At 43.9% G+C, this 24338-nt stretch overlaps 1 protein-coding gene across 3 annotated transcripts in view; it reads right to left on the reverse strand.

The window, feature by feature from the left end:
• Positions 1-24338, reverse strand: part of skor1b (SKI family transcriptional corepressor 1b) — a 227583-nt gene that overhangs the window by 146914 nt on the left and 56331 nt on the right. For all 3 annotated transcript variants that reach the window (XM_072913985.1, XM_072913984.1, XM_061969497.2), the window contains exon 2: positions 22407-22539. In XM_072913985.1, the coding sequence (XP_072770086.1) occupies positions 22407-22539 (133 nt within the window). The remainder of the gene's footprint in view (positions 1-22406; positions 22540-24338) is intronic.

Below are 24338 nucleotides of genomic sequence, written 5' to 3' on the forward strand. Positions count from 1 at the left end.
CGTGTTATAAGCCGCATCTAACTGCGCTAAAGGGAATGTCAAAAAAACAGTCAGATAGGTCAGTCAAACTTTAATAATATATTAAAAACCAGCGTGATGTGGGCGCGCATGGAGTCGTATATCAACATGGACGGAGCTGCGTGAAAAAAGCCACCCGGCCTCTTCGCGTAAACTTCCCTTAACCACTCGCTCATCTTTTCTTCATCCATCCATCCCTTCGAGTTAGCTTTTATGATGACGCCGGCTGGAAAGGTCTCTTTTGGCAAGGTCTTCCTTTTGAATATCACCATGGGTGGAAGTTTCTGGCCATTAGCATGGCAAGCTAGAACCACAGTGAAGGATGACTTCTCATTCCCTGTGGTGCGAATATTCACCGTACGTGCTCCCGTTGTATCCACAGTGCGGTTCACAGGAATATCAAAAGTCAGTGGAACCTCGTCCATGTTGATAATGTTCTCTGGCCGGATCTTTTTTTCAGCTATCTTGTTTTTACAATATGCACGGAAAGTAGCCAGCTTTTCTTGAAAGTCTTTAGGCAGTTGCTGTGAAATAGTAGTCCGTGTGCGGATGGAGAGATTGCGTCTTTTCATGAACCGGAAACCTGTCGCTTAGTAGGAGCCATTTTGTGGTCTTTACAGATGTAAACACACAAAGGAAATGAAACGTAATATCCGCGCGCTTCTTCTTCTTCTACGGGGGCGGGTGGTTGCTTACAGTAGAAGAAGAAGCGCTTCCTCTTCTATGGGGGCGGGTGCTTACCTTGGCGGTTGCTTGCGTAGAAGAAGAAGCGCTTCCGCTTCTACGGGGAAAAAAGATGGCGGCTGTTTACCGTAGTTGCGAGACCGAAACTTTATGAAAATGAATCTTAATATTAATCCATATATGAAGCGCACCGGGTTATAAGCCGCACTGTCAGCTTTTGAGTAAATTTGTGGTTTTTAGGTGCGGCTAATTGTGCGGAAAATACGGTACCTCTGCGCACTTCATGCCATGTCAAGTAAGTTTTGTTTCGATTCATGCCACAGTTAGTGTTTTGTTTAATTGTTCATAGTTTCTGCCAATGTGCAAGTTTTGTGTTTATAGTCTAGTTTTGTACCTCCGCCCCTGTGCGCGCTTTTTGTTTGATCATTTTCTTTGTAGTTATAGTGTTAAATAAATAATGTATTTACCTTCACGCCACATCCGGTCCAAATGTTCATTTGCACCTCGGGAGAACAAACCAAGCCAAAGTCCAAGTCATGACCCATTTAGAGTTCGGAAATCGGTTAAAAAAATATATGGTCTTTTTTCTGCAACATCAAGGTATACAGGTAAAAGCCAGTAAATTAGAATATTTTGAAAAACTTGATTTATTTCAGTAATTGCATTCAAAAGGTGTAACTTGTACATTATATTTATTCATTGCACACAGACTGATGCATTCAAATGTTTATTTCATTTAATTTTGATGATTTGAAGTGGCAACAAATGAAAATCCAAATTTCCGTGTGTCACAAAATTAGAATATTACTTAAGGCTAATACAAAAAAGGGATTTTTAGAAATGTTGGCCAACTGAAAAGTATGAAAATGAAAAATATGAGCATGTACAATACTCAATACTTGGTTGGAGCTCCTTTTGCCTCAATTACTGCGTTAATGCGGCGTGGCATGGAGTCGATGAGTTTCTGGCACTGCTCAGGTGTTATGAGAGCCCAGGTTGCTCTGATAGTGGCCTTCAACTCTTCTGCGTTTTTGGGTCTGGCATTCTGCATCTTCCTTTTCACAATACCCCACAGATTTTCTATGGGGCTAAGGTCAGGGGAGTTGGCGGGCCAATTTAGAACAGAAATACCATGGTCCGTAAACCAGGCACGGGTAGATTTTGCGCTGTGTGCAGGCGCCAAGTCCTGTTGGAACTTGAAATCTCCATCTCCATAGAGCAGGTCAGCAGCAGGAAGCATGAACTGCTCTAAAACTTGCTGGTAGACGGCTGCGTTGACCCTGGATCTCAGGAAACAGAGTGGACCGACACCAGCAGATGACATGGCACCCCAAACCATCACCCAACCATGCAAATTTTGCATTTCCTTTGGAAATCGAGGTCCCAGAGTCTGGAGGAAGACAGGAGAGGCACAGGATCCACGTTGCCTGAAGTCTAGTGTAAAGTTTCCACCATCAGTGATGGTTTGGGGTTCCATGTCATCTGCTGGTGTCGGTCCACTCTGTTTCCTGAGATCCAGGGTCAACGCAGCCGTCTACCAGCAAGTTTTAGAGCACTTCATGCTTCCTGCTGCTGACCTGCTCTATGGAGATGGAGCTTTCAAGTTCCAACAGGACTTGGCGCCTGCACACAGCGCAAAATCTACCCGTGCCTGGTTTACGGACCATGGTATTTCTGTTCTAAATTGGCCCGCCAACTCCCCTGACCTTAGCCCCATAGAAAATCTGTGGGGTATTGTGAAAAGGAAGATGCAGAATGCCAGACCCAAAAATGCAGAAGAGTTGAAGGCCACTATCAGAGCAACCTGGGCTCTCATAACACCTGAGCAGTGCCAGAAACTCATCGACTCCATGCCACGCCGCATTAACGCAGTAATTGAGGCAAAAGGAGCTCCAACCAAGTATTGAGTATTGCACATGCTCATATTTTTCATTTTCATACTTTTCAGTTGGCCAACATTTCTAAAAATCCCTTTTTTGTATTAGCCTTAAGTAATATTCTAATTTTGTGACACACGGAATTTTGGATTTTCATTTGTTGCCACTTCAAATCATCAAAATTAAATGAAATAAACATTTGAATGCATCAGTCTGTGTGCAATGAATAAATATAATGTACAAGTTACACCTTTTGAATGCAATTACTGAAATAATTCAAGTTTTTCAAAATATTCTAATTTACTGGCTTTTACCTGTATATTGGCGCTTACATAGGTCTGGTGATAATGTTCCCCTTTAAGACTGCACCACTTCAAATGAAACAGACAAATATTGGAGTATTTTGGAAAAACAATGAAATAAATATTAACATGAAACGATGCAGTAAAGCAGCCGGTTTGTCCTTCGAAGGGGACAGATAGAAAGAGTTTGTTGTGTTGCAGCAAGCAGGCTGGGGTCAAACATGTGAAGCTGCACAGCCACAGTCAAGCGACTCAATTACCGCATTTGCTCTTTGTGTTGACCCCTCAATTAGTGTGGAACTGTAACAATCTGCCCAACAAATACAGTCATTCATCACCAACTGCCCAAACCAGCGGGCTGCTTCACTGAGCCACCTCACACAGGAGAGGGCAGGCAGAGGTCAAATTAAAGACTGGCCTTTGTAAGTGCGCTCTTTAAAACCCGCTGTTGAACAGGACAAGGTCTGATAGGCCCACAGCCATTACACATGCATTGCAGCAGGCCACGAGACGTGAAGCTTTCAAGGCTGCTAACAGAACACATGCATGTCAGAGGTTAGCGATTCAATATCATTCCCGGTCTGATGGCAGCACGAAGTAGTTGAGGTAGGTAAGTATGGCCGGTGTAGGAGTAACTAAGAGGACGGAGCACGCATAAACAATATAAGATCTAATCAGGTGATGGGTGGCTCTTGTTTCCGCTAAGTTAGGCAACATTCTAAACTCCCGGACTTGCTGTCGTCACGACGCGGCCGAGTCCTCTCGCCACTCTCCCGCGGTGGTTAGAGTTGCAGTGGCAGTAAAAGCGAAGAGGTGATGATTTAATTATGACACTGGTTCATTCAGTCACAGAGGTTAGGTTTCCAGTCAGGGGTGAACTGATATGAGCAAAGTCCGGTTTACATTTACAGAAGCGCAGGTTGAAGTCCAGGCGTCTAACATTTAATCTCCCTGGAAGGGCAGCCAGAGGGTGCGGAGTCTCCGAGGGGAACGTCCTGTCCTGGCGTTCTACTCTAGCAACCTTGTTTATTTATGATAGATCGTCTAACAATCGCCTGCCTTGCTACTTGCACCTGTTCACCTGCTGCTCGACAACCCGACCGATGCATCTCCCTTTGCATAATAGACTCCTGACTTACCATCCTAAGTCTGGTATGAGTAGGAATGGGTACTGAAACTCAGTTCCATAATGGCACCAGTCATCATCATCGACTATAACGATCCTCCTGGTAGAGGTGTATCCCTTAATGACGGATGCCTGTGCGTGACTTTGTTTAACGTGGGGAGACTGGTGCACAGACAGTCACCACACGATCCTTCACAGAATCGGGTCAGGGTCCAGTGGCATGGAGTCCAAGACGACTGGGGACCCTTTTCTGCTGCAGCCTTCTTCCGCCATCGCAGTCGTCGTGGTAGTTTTTAAATCAACCGTCTTCCGCCTGCTCCGCCGTTAAGGTCTTCACCGTCATCCGGGGATGGCGTGGCGAAGTTGGTAGAGTGGCCGTGCCAGCAATCGGAGTGTTGCTGGTTACTGGGGTTCAATCCCCACCTTCTACCATCCTAGTCACGTCCGTTGTGTCCTTGGTCAAGACACTTCACCCCTTGCTCCTGATGGGTGCTGGTTAGCGCCTTGCATGGAAGCTCCCGCCATCAGTGTGTGAATGTGTGTGTGAATGGGTGAATGTGGTAATACTGTCAAAGCGCTTTGAGTACCTTGAAGGTAGAAAAGCGCTATACAAGTATAACCCATTTATCATTTATTTATCATTTATCCCTGGCTAGGGGGCAGTCAGGTACTAGGCCTTTACCAAGGGCCACCTGGGGTAACAGTAGTAAAGGGGTTAACCCCCTAATGCCCCAAGACCCCATAGAGGAGCCTCCACTGGTGGATGCACTTTAAAAGGGAACATTATCACCAGACCTATGTAAGCGTCAATATATACCTTGATGTTGCAGAAAAAAGACCATATATTTTTTTAACTGATTTCCGAACTCTAAATGGGTGAATTTTGGCGAATTAAACGCCTTTCTATTATTCGCTCTCGTCACATCGGGAAGCAATCCGCCATTTTCTCAAACACATTACAAACACCGAATCAAATCAGCTCTGTTATTTTCCGTTTTTTTCGACTGTTTTCCGTACCTCGGAGACATCATGCCTCGTCGGTGTGTTGTCGGAGGGTGTAACAACACGAACAGGGACGGATTCAAGTCGCACCAGTGGCCCAAAGATGCCAAAGTGGCAAGAAATTGGACGTTTGTTCCGCACACTTTACCGATGAAAGCTATGCTACGACAGAGATGGCAAGAATGTGTGGATATCCTGCGACACTCAAAGCAGATGCATTTCCAACGATAAAGTCAAAGAAATCTGCCGCCAGACCCCCATTGAATCTGCCGGAGTGTGTGAGCTATTCAGGGACAAAGGACCTCGGTAGCACGGCAAGCAATGGCGGCAGTTTGTTCCCGCAGACGAGCGAGCTAAACCCCCTGGATGTCTTGGCTCACACCGCTTCTACCGTCCCTTAAGCCACCGAAAATGATCAAGAGAAGAATCGACCCTAGCTTCCCTGGCCTGCTGACATCAACTCCAAAACTGGACGGATCAGCTTTCAGGAAAAGAGAGCGGATGAGGGTATGTCTACAGAATATATTAATTGATGAAAACTTTATTCATTACTCGCGGTATGGTTAACCTGAGTGCTGAAATCGTGGAAAAATATCTGTTCTTAGCGCGCCTGAAATGGGCTGTCTGCACTCTCAAAGTGCATGTTGTTGCCAAATGTATTTCATATGCTGTAAACCTAGTTCATAGTTGTTAGTTTCCTTTAATGCCAAACAAACACATACCAATCGTTGGTTAGAAGGCGATCGCCAAATTCGTCCTCGCTTTCTCCCGTGTCGCTGGCTGTCGTGTCGTTTTCGTCGGTTTCGCTTGCATACGGTTCAAACCGATGTGGCTCAATAGCTTCAGTTTCTTCTTCAATTTGGTTTTCGCTACCTGCCTCCACACTACAACCATCCGTTTCAATACATGCGTAATCTGTTGAATCGCTTAAGCCGCTGAAATCCGAGTCTGAATCCGAGCTAATGTCGCTATAGCTTGCTGTTCTTTCCGCCATGTTTGTTTGTGTTGGCATCACTATGTGATGTCACAGGAAAATGGACGGGTGTATATAACGATGGTTAAAATCGGGCACTTTGAAGCTTTTTTTAGGGATATTGCGTGATGGGTAAAATTTTGAAAAAAACTTCGAAAAATAAAATAAGCCACTGGGAACTGATTTTTAATGGTTTTAACCATTCTGAAATTGTGATAATGTTCCCCTTTAACCCATTCAAGCACATCACACACGTCTAGGGATGATGTTCGAAACCGGTTCTCCCGGTTGTTCGATAAGAAAAGAACAGATTCCATGGACTCAAATCCCTCTTTGAGAACCGGTTCCCGTTATCGAGGCCACTATAGTAAAGAAAAAGAGTTGGTTCTTTATTCAAATCCCTGGGAACGAATCCCGTCTCACAGGAAATGCCCTGTGGGACATCACAGGAAATGACGTAGCTCAGTCATTAGGCGGCAGGTACAGAAAGCAGCAAAAATAATGGACAGGAAAAAACGCCTCAAGGCATGGCTTGATTTTACAAAAAAATACAACGAGGAAACGGCAATATGCAATTATTGCCAGGCTTCGCTCTCATGTAAGGGGAGCAGTACAACAAACATGTTGAAACATGTTCAGGCCGCACATAACCTGAACGTTCAAGAACCGTGTCGTGTCTTCGACACGTGGAGAAGCAGCGACAGAGTTGACGAAGCACGCCCCTCTTCCTCTGCTTCAACCTGCAGCCCCAGTTCCAGTGATAGTACCGGTGAGTAACTAACGTTAACTGTTGCCGGTTAATTTCCATATCTGCTCACTTGTAGCCTTTAGGCTAAAATAAGGTTACCTCTTATGTCAACCAGGACTGCAGAATTGTTGATTGATGACTGTGGCGTTCTTAGTGTCATAGTGTCAAAACACATGTAGACTGGTTGGGCAAACTCCCATGCACCCTCAAGGACCCTGCCGAGAGTATAGAGCTGGTCCACAGTTCCACGACCAGGACGAAAACCACACTGTTCCTCCTGAATCCGAGGTTCGACTATCCGGCGTAGCCTCCTCTCCAGTACACCTGAATAGACCTTACCGTTTTCTTACTGTACCGCAAATGAACCGAACTGTGACCTCTACACCGAGGTACGTACCGAACCGAAATTTTTGTGTACCGTTACACCCTTAGTCTCGACTACTGTAACGTATTATTTTCGGGTCTCCCTATGTCTAGCATTAAAAAATTACAGTTGGTACAAAATGCGGCTGCTAGACTTTTGACAAGAACAAGAAAGCCTATACTGTATATACCTTATATACATATACACCTATATATATACCTATACTGGCTCACCTGGACTGGCTTCCTGTGCACTTAAGATGTGACTTTAAGGTTTTACTACTTACGTATAAAATACTACACTGTCTAGCTCCGTCCTATCTTGTCGATTGCATTGTACCATATGTCCCGGCAAGAAATCTGCGTTCAAAGAACTCCGGCTTATTAGTGATTCCCAGAGCCCAAAAAAAGTCTGCGGGCTATAGAGCGTTTTCTATTGGGGCTCCAGTACTATGGAATGCCCTCCCGGTAACAATTAGAGATGCTACCTCAGTAGAAGCATTTAAGTCCCATCTTAAAACTCATTTGTATACCGTATTTTCCGCACTATAAGCCGCCCTGGGTTATAAGCCGCGCCTTCAATGAACGGCATATTTCAAAACTTTGTCCACCTATAAGCCGCCCCGTGTTATAAGCCGCATCTAACTGCGCTAAAGGGAATGTCAAAAAAACAGTCAGATAGGTCAGTCAAACTTTAATAATATATTAAAAACCAGCGTTCTAACAACTCTGTTCACTCCCAAAATGTACGGTAATGTGCAAATGTGCAATCACAAACATAGTAAAATTCAAAATAGTGCAGAGCAATAACATCAATAACTTAATGTTGCTCGAACGTTAATGTCACAACACACAAAATAAACATAACGCTCACTTTCTGAAGTTATTCTTCATTCATAAATCCCTCGAATTCTTCTCCTTCGGTGTCCGAATTAAAAAGTTGGGCGAATACGGGATCCAAAATGGCCGGCTCCGTCTCGTCGAAGTCATTGCCTTCCGGAAAGCTCGGACCACAGTTGTGACCGAAATATCCGCCCAGGCATTTACGATCCACTGGCAGATGTTGGCGTATGTCGTCCGGCGCTGTCTCCCTGTCTTAGTGAAGGTGTGTTCGCCTTCGGTCATCCATTGTTCCCACGTCGTTCGCAGTCGTGCTTTAAATGCCTTGTTGACACCAATATCGAGCGGTTGGAGTTCTTTGGTTAATCCACCCGGAATGACGGCGAGTGTTGTATTTGTGTGCTTCACTTGTTTTTTGACACCATCTGTGATGTGGGCGCGCATGGAGTCGTATATCAACATGGAACACACAAAGGAAATGAAACGTAATATCCGCGCGCTTCTTCTTCTATGGGGGCGGGTGGTTGCTTACAGTAGAAGAAGAAGCGCTTCCTCTTCTATGGGGGCGGGTGCTTACCTTGGCGGTTGCTTACCGTAGAAGAAGAAGCGCTTCCTCTTCTACGGGGAAAAAAGATGGCGGCTGTTTACCGTAGTTGCGAGACCTAAACTTTATGAAAATGAATCTTAATATTAATCCATATATAAAGCGCACCGGGTTATAAGCCGCACTGTCAGCTTTTGAGAAAATTTGTGGTTTTTAGGTGCGGCTAATAGTGCGGAAAATACGGTACTCTAGCCTTTAAATAGCCCCCCTGTTAGACCAGTTGATCTGCCGTTTCTTTTCTTTTCTCCTCTGCTCCCCTTTTCCTTGTGGAGGGAGGGGGGGGGGGGGGCACAGGTCCGGTGGCCATGGATGAAGTGCTGGTTGTCCAGAGTCGGGACCCGGGGTGGACCGCTCGCCTGTGCATTGGCTGGGAACATCTCTGCGCTGCTGACCCGTCTCCGCTCGGGATGGTGTCCTGCTGGCCCCACTATGGACTGGACTCTTACTATTATGTTGGATCCACTATGGACTGGACTCTCACAATATTATGTCAGACCCACTCGACATCCATTGCTTTCGGTCTCCCCTAGAGCGGGGGGGGGGGGGTTACCCACATATGCGGTCCTCTCCAAGGTTTCTCATAGTCATTCACATCGACGTCCCACTGGGGTGAGTTTTTCCTTGCCCTTATGTGGGCTTTGTACCGAGGATGTCGTTGTGGCTTGTGCAGCCCTTTGAGACACTTGTGATTTAGGGCTATATAAATAAACATTGATTGATTGATTGATAGTTTTGATGTATTGAACAACTATGCTATAATTTGGCTTATGTTACGGCTCAGGCTCCTGCCAACGCCGCTCATCCGTCTGTGCGCACCTCGGGACACGCCCACGGGTGCGCACATCCAGGGACGCGCCGCGCACGTCCCCGCCCTGCAGCAGCCACCAGCTGCAATCACTCACCGGCAATCTACACTCCTGGGTCTGATGAGGGCAAGCTCAATAAAGGACCAGTGGACCCAAGGATCGGCGCGGGAACTTAGTTTTCTCATGGTGTACCTACCCTCCGTCGCCTGGAAAGTGAGCTGTGCGTTTCACTTTTCCCTGGATCTCCCTCTGGACTCTTGACTACCTCCTTCGTTTCTCGACCTCTCGCTCGCCCCTGGATTCCGACGCCTCTCTCTCGCCCCGGATAACCTTCCTGCCCCATGGACTTCCTCGTATCTCGTTCAACACGTTGGTAACACTCACTTCAGTTAACTACACACATAGTCTTACACCACACACTCTTGTATTCTAGTTCACACTCCATTTCCTTAGTTTAGTAGTATTGTTTATTATTATTATATATATATATATATATATATATATATATATATATATATATATATATATATATATATATATATATTATATATATATATATATATATATATATATATATATATATATATATATATATATATGTTGACTACCGTATTTTCCGCACTATAAGGCGCACCTAAAAACCACAAATTTTCTCAAAAGCTGACAGTGCGCCTTATAACCCGGTGCGCTTTATATATGGATTAATATTACGATTCATTTTCATAAAGTTTCGATCTCGCAACTTCGGTAAACAGCCGCCATCTTTTTTCCCGGTAGAACAGGAAGCGCTTCTTCTTCTACGCAAGCAACCGCCAAGGTAAGCACCCGCCCCCATAGAACAGGAAGCGCTTCTTCTTCTACTGTAAGCTACCACCCGCCCCCGGAAGAAAAAGAAGCGCGCGGATATTTCGTTTCATTTCCTTTGTGTGTTTACATCTGTAAAGACCAGACTACAAAATGCACGTACGGTGAATATTCGCACCACAGGGAATGAGAAGTCGTCCTTCACTGTGGTTCTAGCTTGCCATGCTAATGGCCAGAAACTTCCTCCCATGGTGATATTCAAAAGGAAGACCTTGCCAAAAGAGACCTTTCCAGCCGGCGTCATCATAAAAGCTAACTCGAAGGGATGGATGGATGAAGAAAAGATGAGCGAGTGGTTAAGGGAAGTTTACGCGAAGAGGCCGGGTGGCTTTTTTCACACAGCTCCGTCCATGTTGATATACGACTCTATGCGCGCCCACATCACAGATGGTGTCAAAAAACAAGTGAAGCACACAAATACAACACTCGCCGTCATTCCGGGTGGATTAACCAAAGAACTCCAACCGCTGGATATTGGTGTCAACAGGGCATTCAAATCACGACTGCGAACGGCGTGGGAACAATGGATGACCGAAGGCGAACACACCTTCACTAAAACAGGCAGACAGCGCCGGACGACATACGCCAACATTTGCCAGTGGATCGTAAATGCCTGGGCAGATATTTCGGTCACAACTGTGGTCCGAGCTTTCCGGAAGGCAGGATTCACAGAACTACTGGACAACAACAGCGACACTGACTCCGATGACTTCGACGAGACGGAACCGGCCATTTTGGATCCCACGCTTGCGCAACTTTTCAATTCGGACACCGAAGACGAAGAATTCGAAGGATTTACGAATGAAGAATAACTTCAGAAGGTGAGCGCTATGTTTATTTTGTGTGTTGTGACATTAACGTTCGAGCAACATTATGTTGCTATTGCTCTACACCATTTTGAATTTTACTATGTTTGTGATTGCACATTTGCGTACATTTTGGGACAGAGTTGTTAGAACGCTGGTTTTCAATATATTATTAAAGTTTGACTGAACTATCTGACTGTTTTTTTGACATTCCCTTTAGCGCAGCGTAGGCGCGGCTTATAATCCGGGGCGGCTTATTGGTGGACAAAGTTATGAAATATGCAATTCATTGAAGGTGCGGCTAATAATCCGGTGCGCCTTATAGTGCGGAAAATACGGTATATATATATATATAATAAATAATTGTATATACTACCCCCTGGTGTCTGTTTGCCGTCACCTCCCCTTTAGTCTAAACATAACACCTTATCTTGAGTCGGTAAATCAGATTGCTCATCAAAGTGCATAGTTGTTGTTTTTCTTATCAATGTGCATTGTACTGAATAAATAAACTTGACTTGAGCAAGTCTCAAGTTGGATACATTGGACTGTACCGTGCAGGTTTATGTCATGTCGGCTAGTCAGTGGCTGGCTCCCGTAATCGTTCACCAAGCACAAGCACTCCCTAAGCTATTTTTACACTGTTGTTTTAATTAAAAAGACAGATGGGTGAGTTAAAAGCAGCGTTTATTTATGTGTATTCAAACTGCTCTCTTTCTTTGCGGCACGTGATCCGACTTGACAGATACATGGAGGAAAAAGCCCAGTAGACCACCTGGCAGAATTATTTCTGGGGAAAGCAATCTAAAATAATATCCCCCATGACTTGGTGCACACAAATAACCAGGGCGTAGCGGTCGGACTGGCCGTGTTCTGTTTTTTTTTTCTCCTTTCCTGTAGACACCTCATGTACATGAGGCGTAGCACAAAACAAATTATAAGGGCACAGTAACGCTTGGCCAAAGAGGCTAGAGCCCAAATAATAGTGTTGGTGTTAGGGATCAATTCTGCTGGATTAGTTAAAAGTGGAAGGCAAAAACTAACAAATCAAGAGGCATCTTCTACAATAAGGCCATAAAGGCATAGAGCACTATAGATTTTTCTAGGGCGCTCAATTGTGTGAGAAGTTGTTGGGCTTGCATTATTGACTTTCTCAGTATGGTGGAACTGTGGTAGTTAGGTGCCTTTCCTTAACTCTAATTATGGTGTCATAAACAGCAGAGGCCATTAATGAAACCCACTCATGGCTTTACAACCGCAGATATAGGATTTGGAGAGGAGACCGAGGGGGGCTACAAGGAGGCGTTAGGGCGGTCATGGTATCAATCACAGCAAACTACTTCTCTGTTGAGTAACGAGCATGAGAGCCGGTCAATAAGTCAGCCAAAGTGCCGTCGGACTGTAATAGAGACACAGCAGAGGATGGGAGGCGGCGGTATTTGACCTGCGACAGGCTGTCACGCTCGCAGCGCAGCGGTCGTGCATCACGGAGGACAAAAAGTCAGTGTCGTGATGCGCTAGGGCCAAAAAAAATCCATACCAGGCAACGACGCCGCGTGTCATGTTTGGGGTCATTAGCAGGAAATGTCGGTTGAAGTGTTTGTCTGCTGTGAGCAGAGGTGGGTAGTAACGCGCTACATTTACTCCGTTACATCTACTTGAGTAACTTTTGGGATAAATTGTACTTCTAAGAGTAGTTTTAATGCAATATACTTTTACTTTTACTTAAGTATATTTATAGAGAAGGAACGCTACTTTTACTCCGCTACTTTTATCTACATTCAGCTCGCTACTCGCTACTAATTTTTATCGATCTGTTAATGCACGCTTTGTTTGTTTTGGTTTGTCAGACAGACCGTCAAAGTGCCTGCCTTACTGGTGACGTTTCACTTCGTTCCACCAATCAGATGCAGTCACTGGTGACGTTCACTCCGTTCCACCAATCAGATGCAGTCACTGGTGACGTTGGACTCCGTTCCACCAATCAGATGCAGTCACTGGTGACGTTCACTCCGTTCCACCAATCAGATGCAGTCACTGGTGACGTTGGACTCCGTTCCACCAATCAGATGCAGTCACTGGTGACGTTCACTCCGTTCCACCAATCAGATGCAGTCACTGGTGACGTTTGACTCCGTTCCACCAATCAGATGCAGTCACTGGTGACGTTCACTCCGTTCCACCAATCAGATGCAGTCACTGGTGACGTTGGACTCCGTTCCACCAATCAGATGCAGTCACTGGTGACGTTCACTCCGTTCCACCAATCAGATGCAGTCACTGGTGACGTTTGACTCCGTTCCACCAATCAGATGCAGTCACTGGTGACGTTCACTCCGTTCCACCAATCAGATGCAGTCACTGGTGACGTTTGACTCCGTTCCACCAATCAGATGCAGTCACTGGTGACGTTCACTCCGTTCCACCAATCAGATGCAGTCACTGGTGACGTTGGACTCCGTTCCACCAATCAGATGCAGTCACTGGTGACGTTCACTCCGTTCCACCAATCAGATGCAGTCACTGGTGACGTTGGACTCCGTTCCACCAATCAGATGCAGTCACTGGTGACGTTCACTCCGTTCCACCAATCAGATGCAGTCACTGGTGACGTTGGACTCCGTTCCACCAATCAGATGCAGTCACTGGTGACGTTCACTCCGTTCCACCAATCAGATGCAGTCACTGGTGACGTTGGACTCCGTTCCACCAATCAGATGCAGTCACTGGTGACGTTCACTCCGTTCCACCAATCAGATGCAGTCACTGGTGACGTTTGACTCCGTTCCACCAATCAGATGCAGTCACTGGTGACGTTCACTCCGTTCCACCAATCAGATGCAGTCACTGGTGACGTTGGACTCCGTTCCACCAATCAGATGCAGTCACTGGTGACGTTCACTCCGTTCCACCAATCAGATGCAGTCACTGGTGACGTTGGACCAATCAAACAGAGCCAGGTGGTCACATGACCTGACTTAAACAAGTTGAAAAACTTATTGGGGTGTTACCATTTAGTGGTCAATTGTACGGAATGTGTACTGTACTGTGCAATCTAATAATAAAAGTTCCAATCAATCAATCAAAAGTGTGAAGGAAAAAAGATACTTTTTTTTTTTCAACCGCACGAGGACGTTCCTGTCTTCACAATAAAAGTGCCGCTCCATCGCGCCTGCGCTTTCAAAACAAGAGTCTCCGAAAGCCAGCGCAAACAAGCTAGCAAGCTACGGAGTTTGACGACAATATATTTCTTGTAAAGTGTATAAAAACGAATATGGAAGCTGGACAAATAAGATGCCAAAAACCCACCACTTTCATGTGGTATTAGACAGAAAGGAGGAACTTTTCTTCTCCTCCATTTGAAAACGTGGACGTTATCATCACTACTGTCTGATTACAATCAATACAAGTCATCAGAATCAGGTAATACACCAACTTATATTCTTGTCTTCATGAAAGAAAGGAATCTATATGTGTTAAACATGCATGTATATTCATTAAAACACCTTTAACATGTAAACAAAAACAGCAAAATAAATACATATAAATTATATACTGTATATATCAATGTATATGTATGTATGTATGTATGTATATATATATATATATATATATGATATGAGTGTGTATGTTACTCATCAGTTACTCAGTACTTGAGTAGTTTTTTCACAACATACTTTTTACTTTTACTCAAGTAAATATTTGGGTGACTACTCCTTACTTTTACTTGAGTAATAAATCTCTAAAGTAACAGTACTCTTACTTGAGTACAATTTCTGGCTACTCTACCCACCTCTGGCTAACGCTTGTCTTTCCGACAAGCGTTATAATAGTGAATATACAAACCCCGTTTCCATATGAGTTGGGAAATTGTGTTAGATGTAAATATAAACGGAATACAATGACTCGCAAATCATTTTCAACCCATATTCAGTTGAATATGCTACAAAGACAACATATTTGATGTTTAAACTAATAAACTTTTTTTTTTTTTTGCAAATAATCATTAACTTTAGAATTTGATGCCAGCAACACGTGACAAAGATGTTGGGAAAGGTGGCAATAAATACTGATAAAGTTGAGGAATGCTCATCAAACACTTATTTGGAACATCCCACAGGTGTGCAGGCTAATTGGGAACAGGTGGGTGCCATGATTGGGTATACAAACAGCTTCCCAAAAAATGCTCAGTCATTCACAAACAAGGATGGGGCGAGGGTCACCACTTTGTCAACAAATGCCTGAGCAAATTGTTGAACAGTTTAAGAAAAACCTTTCTCAACCAGCTATTGCAAGGAATTTAGGGATTTCACCATCTACGGTCCGTAATATCATCAAAGGGTTCAGAGAATCTGGAGAAATCACTGCACGTAAGCAGCTAAGCCCGTGACCTTCCATCCCTCAGGCTGTACTGCATCAACAAGCGACATCAGTGTGTAAAGGATATCACCACATGGGCTCAGGAACACTTCAGAAACCCACTGTCAGTAACTACAGTTGGTCGCTACATCTGTAAGTGCAAGTTAAAACTCTCCTATGCAAGGCGAAAACCGTTTATCAACAACACCCAGAAACGCCATTGGCTTCGCTGGGCCTGAGCTCATCTAAGATGGACTGATACAAAGTGAAAAAGTGTTCTGTGGTCTGACGAGTCCACATTTCAAATTGTTTTTGGAAACTGTGGACGTCGTGTCCTCCGGACCAAAGAGGAAAAGAACCATCCGGATTGTTATAGGTGCAAAGTGGAAAAGCCAGCATGTGTGATGGTATGGGGGTGTATTAGTGCCCAAGACATGGGTAACTTACACATCTGTGAAGGCGCCATTAATGCTGAAAGGTACATACAGGTTTTGGAGGAACATATGTTGCCATCCAAGCAACGTTACCATGGACGCCCCTGCTTATTTCAGCAAGACAATGCCAAGCCACGTGTTACATCAACGTGGCTTCATAGTAAAAGAGTGCGGGTACTAGACTGGCCTGCCTGTAGTCCAGACCTGTCTCCCGTCGAAAATGTGTGGCGCATTATGAAGCCTAAAATAGCACAACGGAGACCCCCGGACTGTTGAACAACTTAAGCTGTACATCAAGCAAGAATGGGAAATAATTCCACCTGAGAAGCTTCAAAAACGTGTCTCCTCAGTTCCCAAATGTTTACTGAGTGTTGTTAAAAGGAAAGGCCATGTAACACAGTGGTGAACATGCCCTTTCCCAACTACTTGTGTTGCAGCCATGAAATTCTAAGTTAATTATTATTTTCCCCCCAAAAATAAAGTTTATTAGTTTAAACATCAAATATGTTGTCTTTGTAGTGCATTCAACTGAATATGGGTTGAAAAGGATTTGCAAATCATTGTATTCCGTTTATATTTACATCTAACACAATTTCCCAACTCATATGGAAACGGGGTTTGTACATGAATTTTCTGTGGGTGAGTTATAAAAGGTCAAATGTTATGAGTGACGCATGGCAAAGGATGTACAAGCACCGGAGGAACAAAGCGGGTCAGCACAAGCAGGCCCCTTTCAATCAATTGGGGGCCCTGCAAAAAAAATCAACATCTTTAACCCATTCAAGCACATCACACACGTCTAGGGATGATGTTCGAAACCGGTTCTCCCGGTTGTTCGATAAGAAAAGAACAGATACCATGGACTCAAATCCCTTTTTGAGAACCGGTTCCCGTTATCCAGGCCACTATAGTAAAGAAAAAGAGTTGGTTCTTTATTCGAATCCATGGGAACGAATCCCGTACCACAGGAAATGCCCTGTGGGACATCACAGGAAATGACGTAGCTCAGTCATTAGGCGGCAGGTACAGAAAGCAGCAAAAATAATAGACCGGAAAAAACGCCTCAAGGCATGGATTCATTTTACAAAAAAATACGACGAGGAAACGGCAATATGCAATTATTGCCAGGCTTCGCTCTCATGTAAGGGGAGCAGTACAACAAACATGCACATAACCTGAACGCTCGAGAACCGTGTCGTGTCTTCAACAAGTGGAGAAGCAGAGACAGAGTTGACGAAGCACGCCCCTCTTCCTCTGCTTCAACCTGCAGCCCCAGTTCCAGTGATAGTGCCGGTGAGTAACTAACGTTAACTGTTGCCGGTTAATTTCCATATCTGCTCACTTGTAGCCTTTAGGCTAAAATAAGGTTACCTCTTATGTCAACCAGGACTGCAGAATTGTTGATTGATGACTTTGGCGTTCTTAGTGTCATAGTGTGTGTAGTTAGTATGTTCCAATAGCAGCAGAAGTGCACTTTTTGGAGAGCTGTGTTATTTTCAGTTTTGTGCCCAAGGGACTGATTTTATTTAACACTATATTATTATTTATACACCTATAGTGATCACAGAGACAAGTTGTTTTTGTGATACTGTATATATTTGTTTTTCTGAAAAATCCCACTTAGAATACTTTGGGTAACAACAGTCAATATTTTTTTTATTTTTTATTTTTTTTAGGGGGGTAATAACAGTCAATATTTATTTATTTATTTTATTTTTTTCTTATAAAATAAAAGTGAGCTTTTGTTAAACCAAATATTGTGTTTTTTTCCCCATATACAACAACCTATCTGGACTCGATAAGAGAATCGATAAGGAATCGGTTCGATAAGAGGATTCGATAATGGGCTCGAACTCGATAATTTCTTATCAAACATCATCCCTACACACGTCCCACCATTTTTAATTCAAACAGATATGTTTTTATAAAAAACTTAACATACCGTATTTTCCGGACTATAAGGCGCACTTAAAATCATTTTTTTCCCTCAAAACTCGACAGAGCGCCCAATTTACAGAATAATTCTGGTTTTGCTTACCGACCTCGAAGCAATTTTATTTGGTACATGGTGTAATGATAAGTGTGACCAGTAGATGGCAGTCAAACATAAGAGATACGTGTGGACTGCAATATGACTCAAGTAAACAACACCAACAATTGATATAATTCTATTGAAAATATAGAACATTACACACGGCGCTCAACAATCGATCAAAATCTTTTAGTACGACTTTGGTAAGCTATGAAGCCACACCGCTTGATGGATTGTCGGCGTATTAAACATAGGAGTATTATTATGGTGTGTGTATAAGGTAAGACATTATCTAGCGTTTTGTTTCGCAATATTATGCAAAAGCAACTTTTCTTACTTTCTGGTACCTGCTGATCTGTATTTGGGATCTGCATAAATCCTGAAAAATTGGGCACTTCCTCCCTTTGTAGTCCGTGCCGACACCGTAGTCAATATGCGTCTTCTTTTTCTCTATCTTCTCGTTATGGGACATTCATCCTCCGCTGTTGCCATTTCTAATATAAAGTAGTGTAAAGTTCTTACTTATATCTGCCAGTCAACTCGCCATGAAAGCGCTAAAACATACCGGTGTAGTGAGTTTATATTATTCACTCAAGGAACTTTAGTTATTAGAGAGTTCCGGTCGGATGGTTTTTCACAGGACACATTTCCGGCCTTGTTGTTGTTTCCAGATGAGTTATTGATTTAAGTAAAGTCTGAACATCATTAAAACAGTTAGCTCCATCTTTTGACACTTCTTCCACTCTCGTCCTTGCACGCTACACCGCTACAACAAAGATGACGGGGAGAAGACGCTGCCGAAGGTAAGCCACGTAAATAAGACCGCCCACAAAACGGCACATTCGGAAGAGACTGTCAGAAAGCGGCTTGAAGATGATGTGTAAAACATCATCTATGCAACATTTTGACCAAAGAACCACCATTACATGTTATGTAGACCACAAGGAAGGGTTTTCAATTTTTAAAAAAAATAATAATAATAAGACTCCTTTAATGCGCCCTATAATCCGGTGCGCATTATATATGAGAAAAGATAAAAAATAGACCATTCATAGGCAGTGCGCCTTATAATCCGGTGCATCGTATGATTCGGAAAATACGGTATGTATGTTATTATGTATAAATTAAAGAATGTCATTACAGAAAATGTACTTACCGTATTTTTCGGAGTATAAGTCGCTCCGGAGTATAAGTCGCACCGGCCGAAAATGCAAAATAAAGAAGGAAAAAAACATATATAAGTCGCACTGGAGTATAAGTCGCATTTTTTGGGGGAAATGTATTTGATAAAAGCCAACACCAAGAATAGACATTTGAAAGACAATTTAAAATAAATAAAGAATAGTGAACAACAGGCTGAATAAGTGTACGTTATATGAGGCATAAATAACCAACTGGTATGTTAACGTAACATATTACATACCTGCCAACTTTTGAAATCAGAAAAACCTAGTAGCCAGGGTCCAGGGGCCGCAGGCCCCGGTAGGTCCAGGACAAAGTCCTGGTGGGGGGTTCAGGCTTCGCCCCCCGACGCAAAATGATTATTAGCATTCAGACAGGTTAAAATGTTGCTAAAACCATCACTTTTCTATCAGTCACAGTGACTTTTCAAAACAAAAATATTACAGCAAAAATCATATGGGTTGATTGACATGTTTATTCTGTAAGCTAACTTCAATAGTTTGAAATTATTTTGACAGTTAATGCCAGTTATCCTGTCAACCTTTCACAAGACTTCAATTTGTTAATTGAAAGTATAAACAGTATAAACACTTTTTACAGTAAAAAAATGGTAAAACAGTACTAAACAATTCCATTAAAAAAAAAAATTGGTGTCATTATTAACTTTCTGTCCAAGCTTGTATAATCTACTGCCTTGTTCAATTGTAAAAAATATTCTGTGCCAAAAATTCACATTTCTATCACAATTATCATACTGTAAACATGGTAAGCTAACTTCATTAAAATTAATAGTCCTGTCAATAGCATGGAATTACAATTCAAATGTAGTTTTTTTGTAAGCCTTTCAAAAGAATTCAAAATATGAAAAATTCATGAAAATGAATTGAAGCCATCAGACACTTGAAAAGTGGCACATCACATCTCTAATGTAATCATTTGAACTTTTCAACAGAAATAGCACTGCAAAAATATTAAGGACATACTTCTGTATTTTGGTAGTTATGCTGTCAACATTTAACAAGATTTCTTCAACTTGGACTTGAAAGCATAAATAGTATAAACACTTTTAACAGTATAACAGTACTAAACAATTCCAATAGATAACATTGGTGTCATTACCTTTTTGTGGCTAAAATCCAAATTTAGCAACGGCATTAGACTTGTGTTTTTTTGTCCCAACGTGGTCTTTTACATCGCTAATTCCTCCGTGTCCGATCGAAAAATCTTGTCTGCACAAGGTGCAATTCGCGTAGTTTTCACCCTTTTTAGAACGGATAATTATTCCCGGATAGGCTTTTGAATATTCTTCACGGAATGACTGCAGTTTTCTTTTCGGTTTAAGACTCGTATGCGATTTTTCTCCGGCTGATTCCATGATCATTCGCTCGTTTGGAAACAATGACAACAGGTGCCTCGTGCTTGGCAGCGGTGCTATAAATAGCCTCGCGGAATGGCTCGATAGGAAGTTACGGGAAGCAGGTCGAATGTCATTGTTGTTACGTGATTTTGTGAATAAAACTTAAATTTTTTATTTTTTTTTTATTAATGAAAAACCGTATTTTTTATCACTGCAACCGTAACCCGGAATAGGTTGATGGAAACCGTACTAATTACGGGAAAACCGGAGTAGTTGGCAGGTATGATATTATGGTAAGAGTCATTCAAATAACTATAACATATAGAACATGCTATACGTTTACCAAACAATCTGTCACTCCTAATCGCTAAATCCCATGAAATCTTATACGTCTAGTCCAGGGGTCGGCAACCTTTACCAGTCAAAGAGCCATTTTGACCAGTTTCACAAATTAAAGATAACAATGGGAGCCACAACATTTTTTTGAGATTTAAATTGAAATAAAACTGCATAATAAGTTGTTTTTTTTTGCTTTGTGCTATGTTTAAACCAGGGGTCTCAGACACGCTGCCCACACCTTAATATGGAATTTGAATTCTGGTGCGGCACGCGGGTTTTATATGAATGGCGCTTGTTAGCGTCATGCGTGCCGTGATGGTACAGCATATAGCACCCACTACAACCAAAGCAACTTCCGGGTGTATAATGTAGCCCGGAAGAGTCAGGGCTGCATGGGATTCTGGGTATTTGTTCTGTTGTGTTTATGTTGTGTTAAGGTGCAGATGTTCTCTCGAAATGTGTTTGTCATTCTTGTTTGGTTTTGGTTCAAAGTCCATCCATCCATCCATTTTCTACCGCATATTCCCTTTGGGGTCGCGGGGGGCGCTGGAGCCTATCTCAGCTACAATCGGGCGGAAGGCGGTGTACACCCTGGACAAGTCGCCACCTCATCGCAGGGCCAACACAGATAGACAGACAACATTCACACACTAGGGCCAATTTAGTGTTGCCAATCAACTTATCCCCAGGTGCATGTCTTTGGAGGTGGGAGGAAGCCGGAGTACCCGGAGGGAACCCACGCAGTCACGGGGAGGACATGCAAACTCCACACAGAAAGATCCCGAGCCCGGGATTGAACCCAAGACTACTCATCGCAGGGCCAACACAGATAGACAGACAACATTCACACTCACATTCACACACTAGGGCCAATTTAGTGTTGCCAATCAACTTATCCCCAGGTGCATGTCTTTGGAGGTGGGAGGAAGCCGGAGTACCCGGAGGGAACCCACGCAGTCAGGGGGAGGACATGCAAACTCCACACAGAAAGATCCCGAGCCCGGGATTGAACCCAAGACTACTCAGGACCTTCGTATTGTGAGGTGTGGCGCATTATTAGTAAGAGTGTTAAAGTTGTTTTATATGGCCACCGTCAGTGTAACCTGTGTGGCTGTTGACCAAGTATGCCTTGCTGTCACTTGCGTGTGCAAGCAGAAGATGCATATATCAAGAGGCTGGGCTGGCACGCTGTTAATACAGATTGTAGAGGGTGCTAAATGCTGTACCATCATGGTACGCCCTTATTATTATTGTAAGGGTGAAAATCGGAGAATATTAATCCCGAGAGTTTTCTGCAAGAGGCACTGAAATCCGGAAGTCTCCCGGGAAAATCGGGGGGGTCGGCAAGTAAGCTGCTGAGCCGCATCAGAGTGATCAAAGAGCCGCGGGTTGCCGACCCCTGGTGTAGTCTCTTACGTGAATGAGATAAATAATATTGTTTGATATTTTACGCTAATGTGTTAATCATTTCACACATAAAGTCGCTCCTGAGTATAAGTCGCATGAAAAAAACTGCCACTTATAGTCCGAAAAATACGGTAACTTGAACAAATATGTATACAAAATATAATACAAAATATGCAAAGAGCATTCACAAAATACAAAGCATTTACAATTTAGACACAGAAAATAAATAGTCAATAAAATGAATGAAAAAAATGTGCAAATAAAACAAAAAAAATGAACATACCTCCAACCTTCTGTTGCATCAGCACTGGTAAGTGGTGTGGACTCAAGCTGCCTTGATGAGGTGGATGCGGACTCGGCCACGGATTCTTCATCTTTGTCCTCCTCGGGAACTTAAGGTGAAGTTGATGGCACTGCTGGAAAAATAAGAATTCATTTATCAAGTACATTTTGCATGCAGTTGGTTCATATTTAGCACATTTACCTACATTTGATGAAATATAAGAAATGCCCGGAAGTGACTTGTAGGGACAGAAGATGTAATATGTCAGGCCATTTTAATATTCACTGTAGTATAGTGAAAAGGCTTGAGGGTGCATGAGAGTTTGCCCAACCAGTCTACATGTGCTTTGTGGACTTGGAGAAGGCATTCGACCGTGTCCCTCGGGAAGTCCTGTGGGGAGTGTTTAGAGAGTATGGGGTATCGGACTGTCTGATTGTGGCAGTCCGCTCCCTGTATGATCAGTGCCAGAGCTTGGTCCGCATTGCCGGCAGTAAGTCGGACACGTTTCCAGTGAGGGTTGGACTCCGCCAAGGCTGCCCTTTGTCACCCATTCTGTTCATTACTTTTATGGACAGAATTTCTAGGCGCAGTCAAGGCGTTGAGGGGATCTGGTTTGGTGGCTGCAGGATTAGGTCTCTGCTATTTGCAGATGATGTGGTCCTGATGGCTTCATCTGGCCAGGATCTTCAGCTCTCACTGGATCGGTTCGCAGCCGAGTGTGAAGCGACTGGGATGAGAATCAGCACCTCCAAGTCCGAGTCCATGGTCCTCGCCCGGAAAAGGGTGGAGTGCCATCTCCGGGTTGCGGAGGAGACCCTGCCCCAAGTGGAGGAGTTCAAGTACCTTGGAGTCTTGTTCAGGAGTGAGAGAAGAGTGGATCGTGAGATCGACAGGCGGATCGGTGCGGCGTCTTCAGTAATGCGGACGCTGTATCGATCCGTTGTGGTGAAGAAGGAGCTGAGCCGGAAGGCAAAGCTCTCAATTTCCTGGTCGATCTACGTTCCCATCCTCACCTATGGTCATGAGCTTTGGGTTATGACCGAAAGGACAAGATCACGGGTACAAGCGGCCGAAATGAGTTTCCTCCGCCGGGTGGCGGGGCTCTCCCTTAGAGATAGGGTGAGAAGCTCTGTCATCCGGGGGGAGCTCAAAGTAAAGCCGCTGCTCCTCCACATCGAGGGGAATCAGATGAGGTGGTTCGGGCATCTGGTCAGGATGCCACCCGAGCGCCTCCCTAGGGAGGTGTTTAGGGCACGTCCGACCGGTAGGAGGCCACGGGGAAGACCCAGGACACGTTGGGAAGATTATGTCTCCCGGCTGGCCTGGGAACGCCTCGGGATCCCCCGGGAAGAGCTGGACGAAGTGGCTGGGGAGAGGAAAGTCTGGGCTTCCCTGCTTAGGCTGCTGCCCCCGCGACCCGACCTCGTATAAGCAGAAGAAGATGGATGGATGGATAGTGAAAAGGCACTATTAACAGTTAGATAAGAGAATGACACTGTATTCCTCCCTCATTACTGGTGAAGGAGACATCAATTTGAGCAGGGAGAGGACATAGACATTTTAGCAAAGCACCCCGGAGAAAGAACTGGTATGTTTGTATCACTTCATGTATTTTTACATGCTTGAAAAGAAATCCTACTTTATTTCTTTGTTTTGTTCACTGACTATGGGGCTAAGCCAGGGGTCGGCAACCCAAAATATCTACTAACGTTACTTACCGCCATGTGCTTCCTCAAATTTGACGTTGAGTTCATGTAAGCTTAAGCTTATTCTTGTTTTGCCGCTGAAACTTTATGTTTTATATGAATGGCGCTTGTCAGCGTCATGCGTGCCGTGATGGTGCAACATATAGCACCCACTACAACCAGCGTGCCTGATCAGCCACACCTTGTATGGGGCTTCCGCTTGCTCATGTAGGTGACAGCAAGGCAT

The sequence above is a fragment of the Nerophis lumbriciformis genome, linkage group LG10 (genome assembly GCF_033978685.3).
Source record: "Nerophis lumbriciformis linkage group LG10, RoL_Nlum_v2.1, whole genome shotgun sequence".
Taxonomy (NCBI): Eukaryota; Metazoa; Chordata; class Actinopteri; order Syngnathiformes; family Syngnathidae; genus Nerophis; species Nerophis lumbriciformis.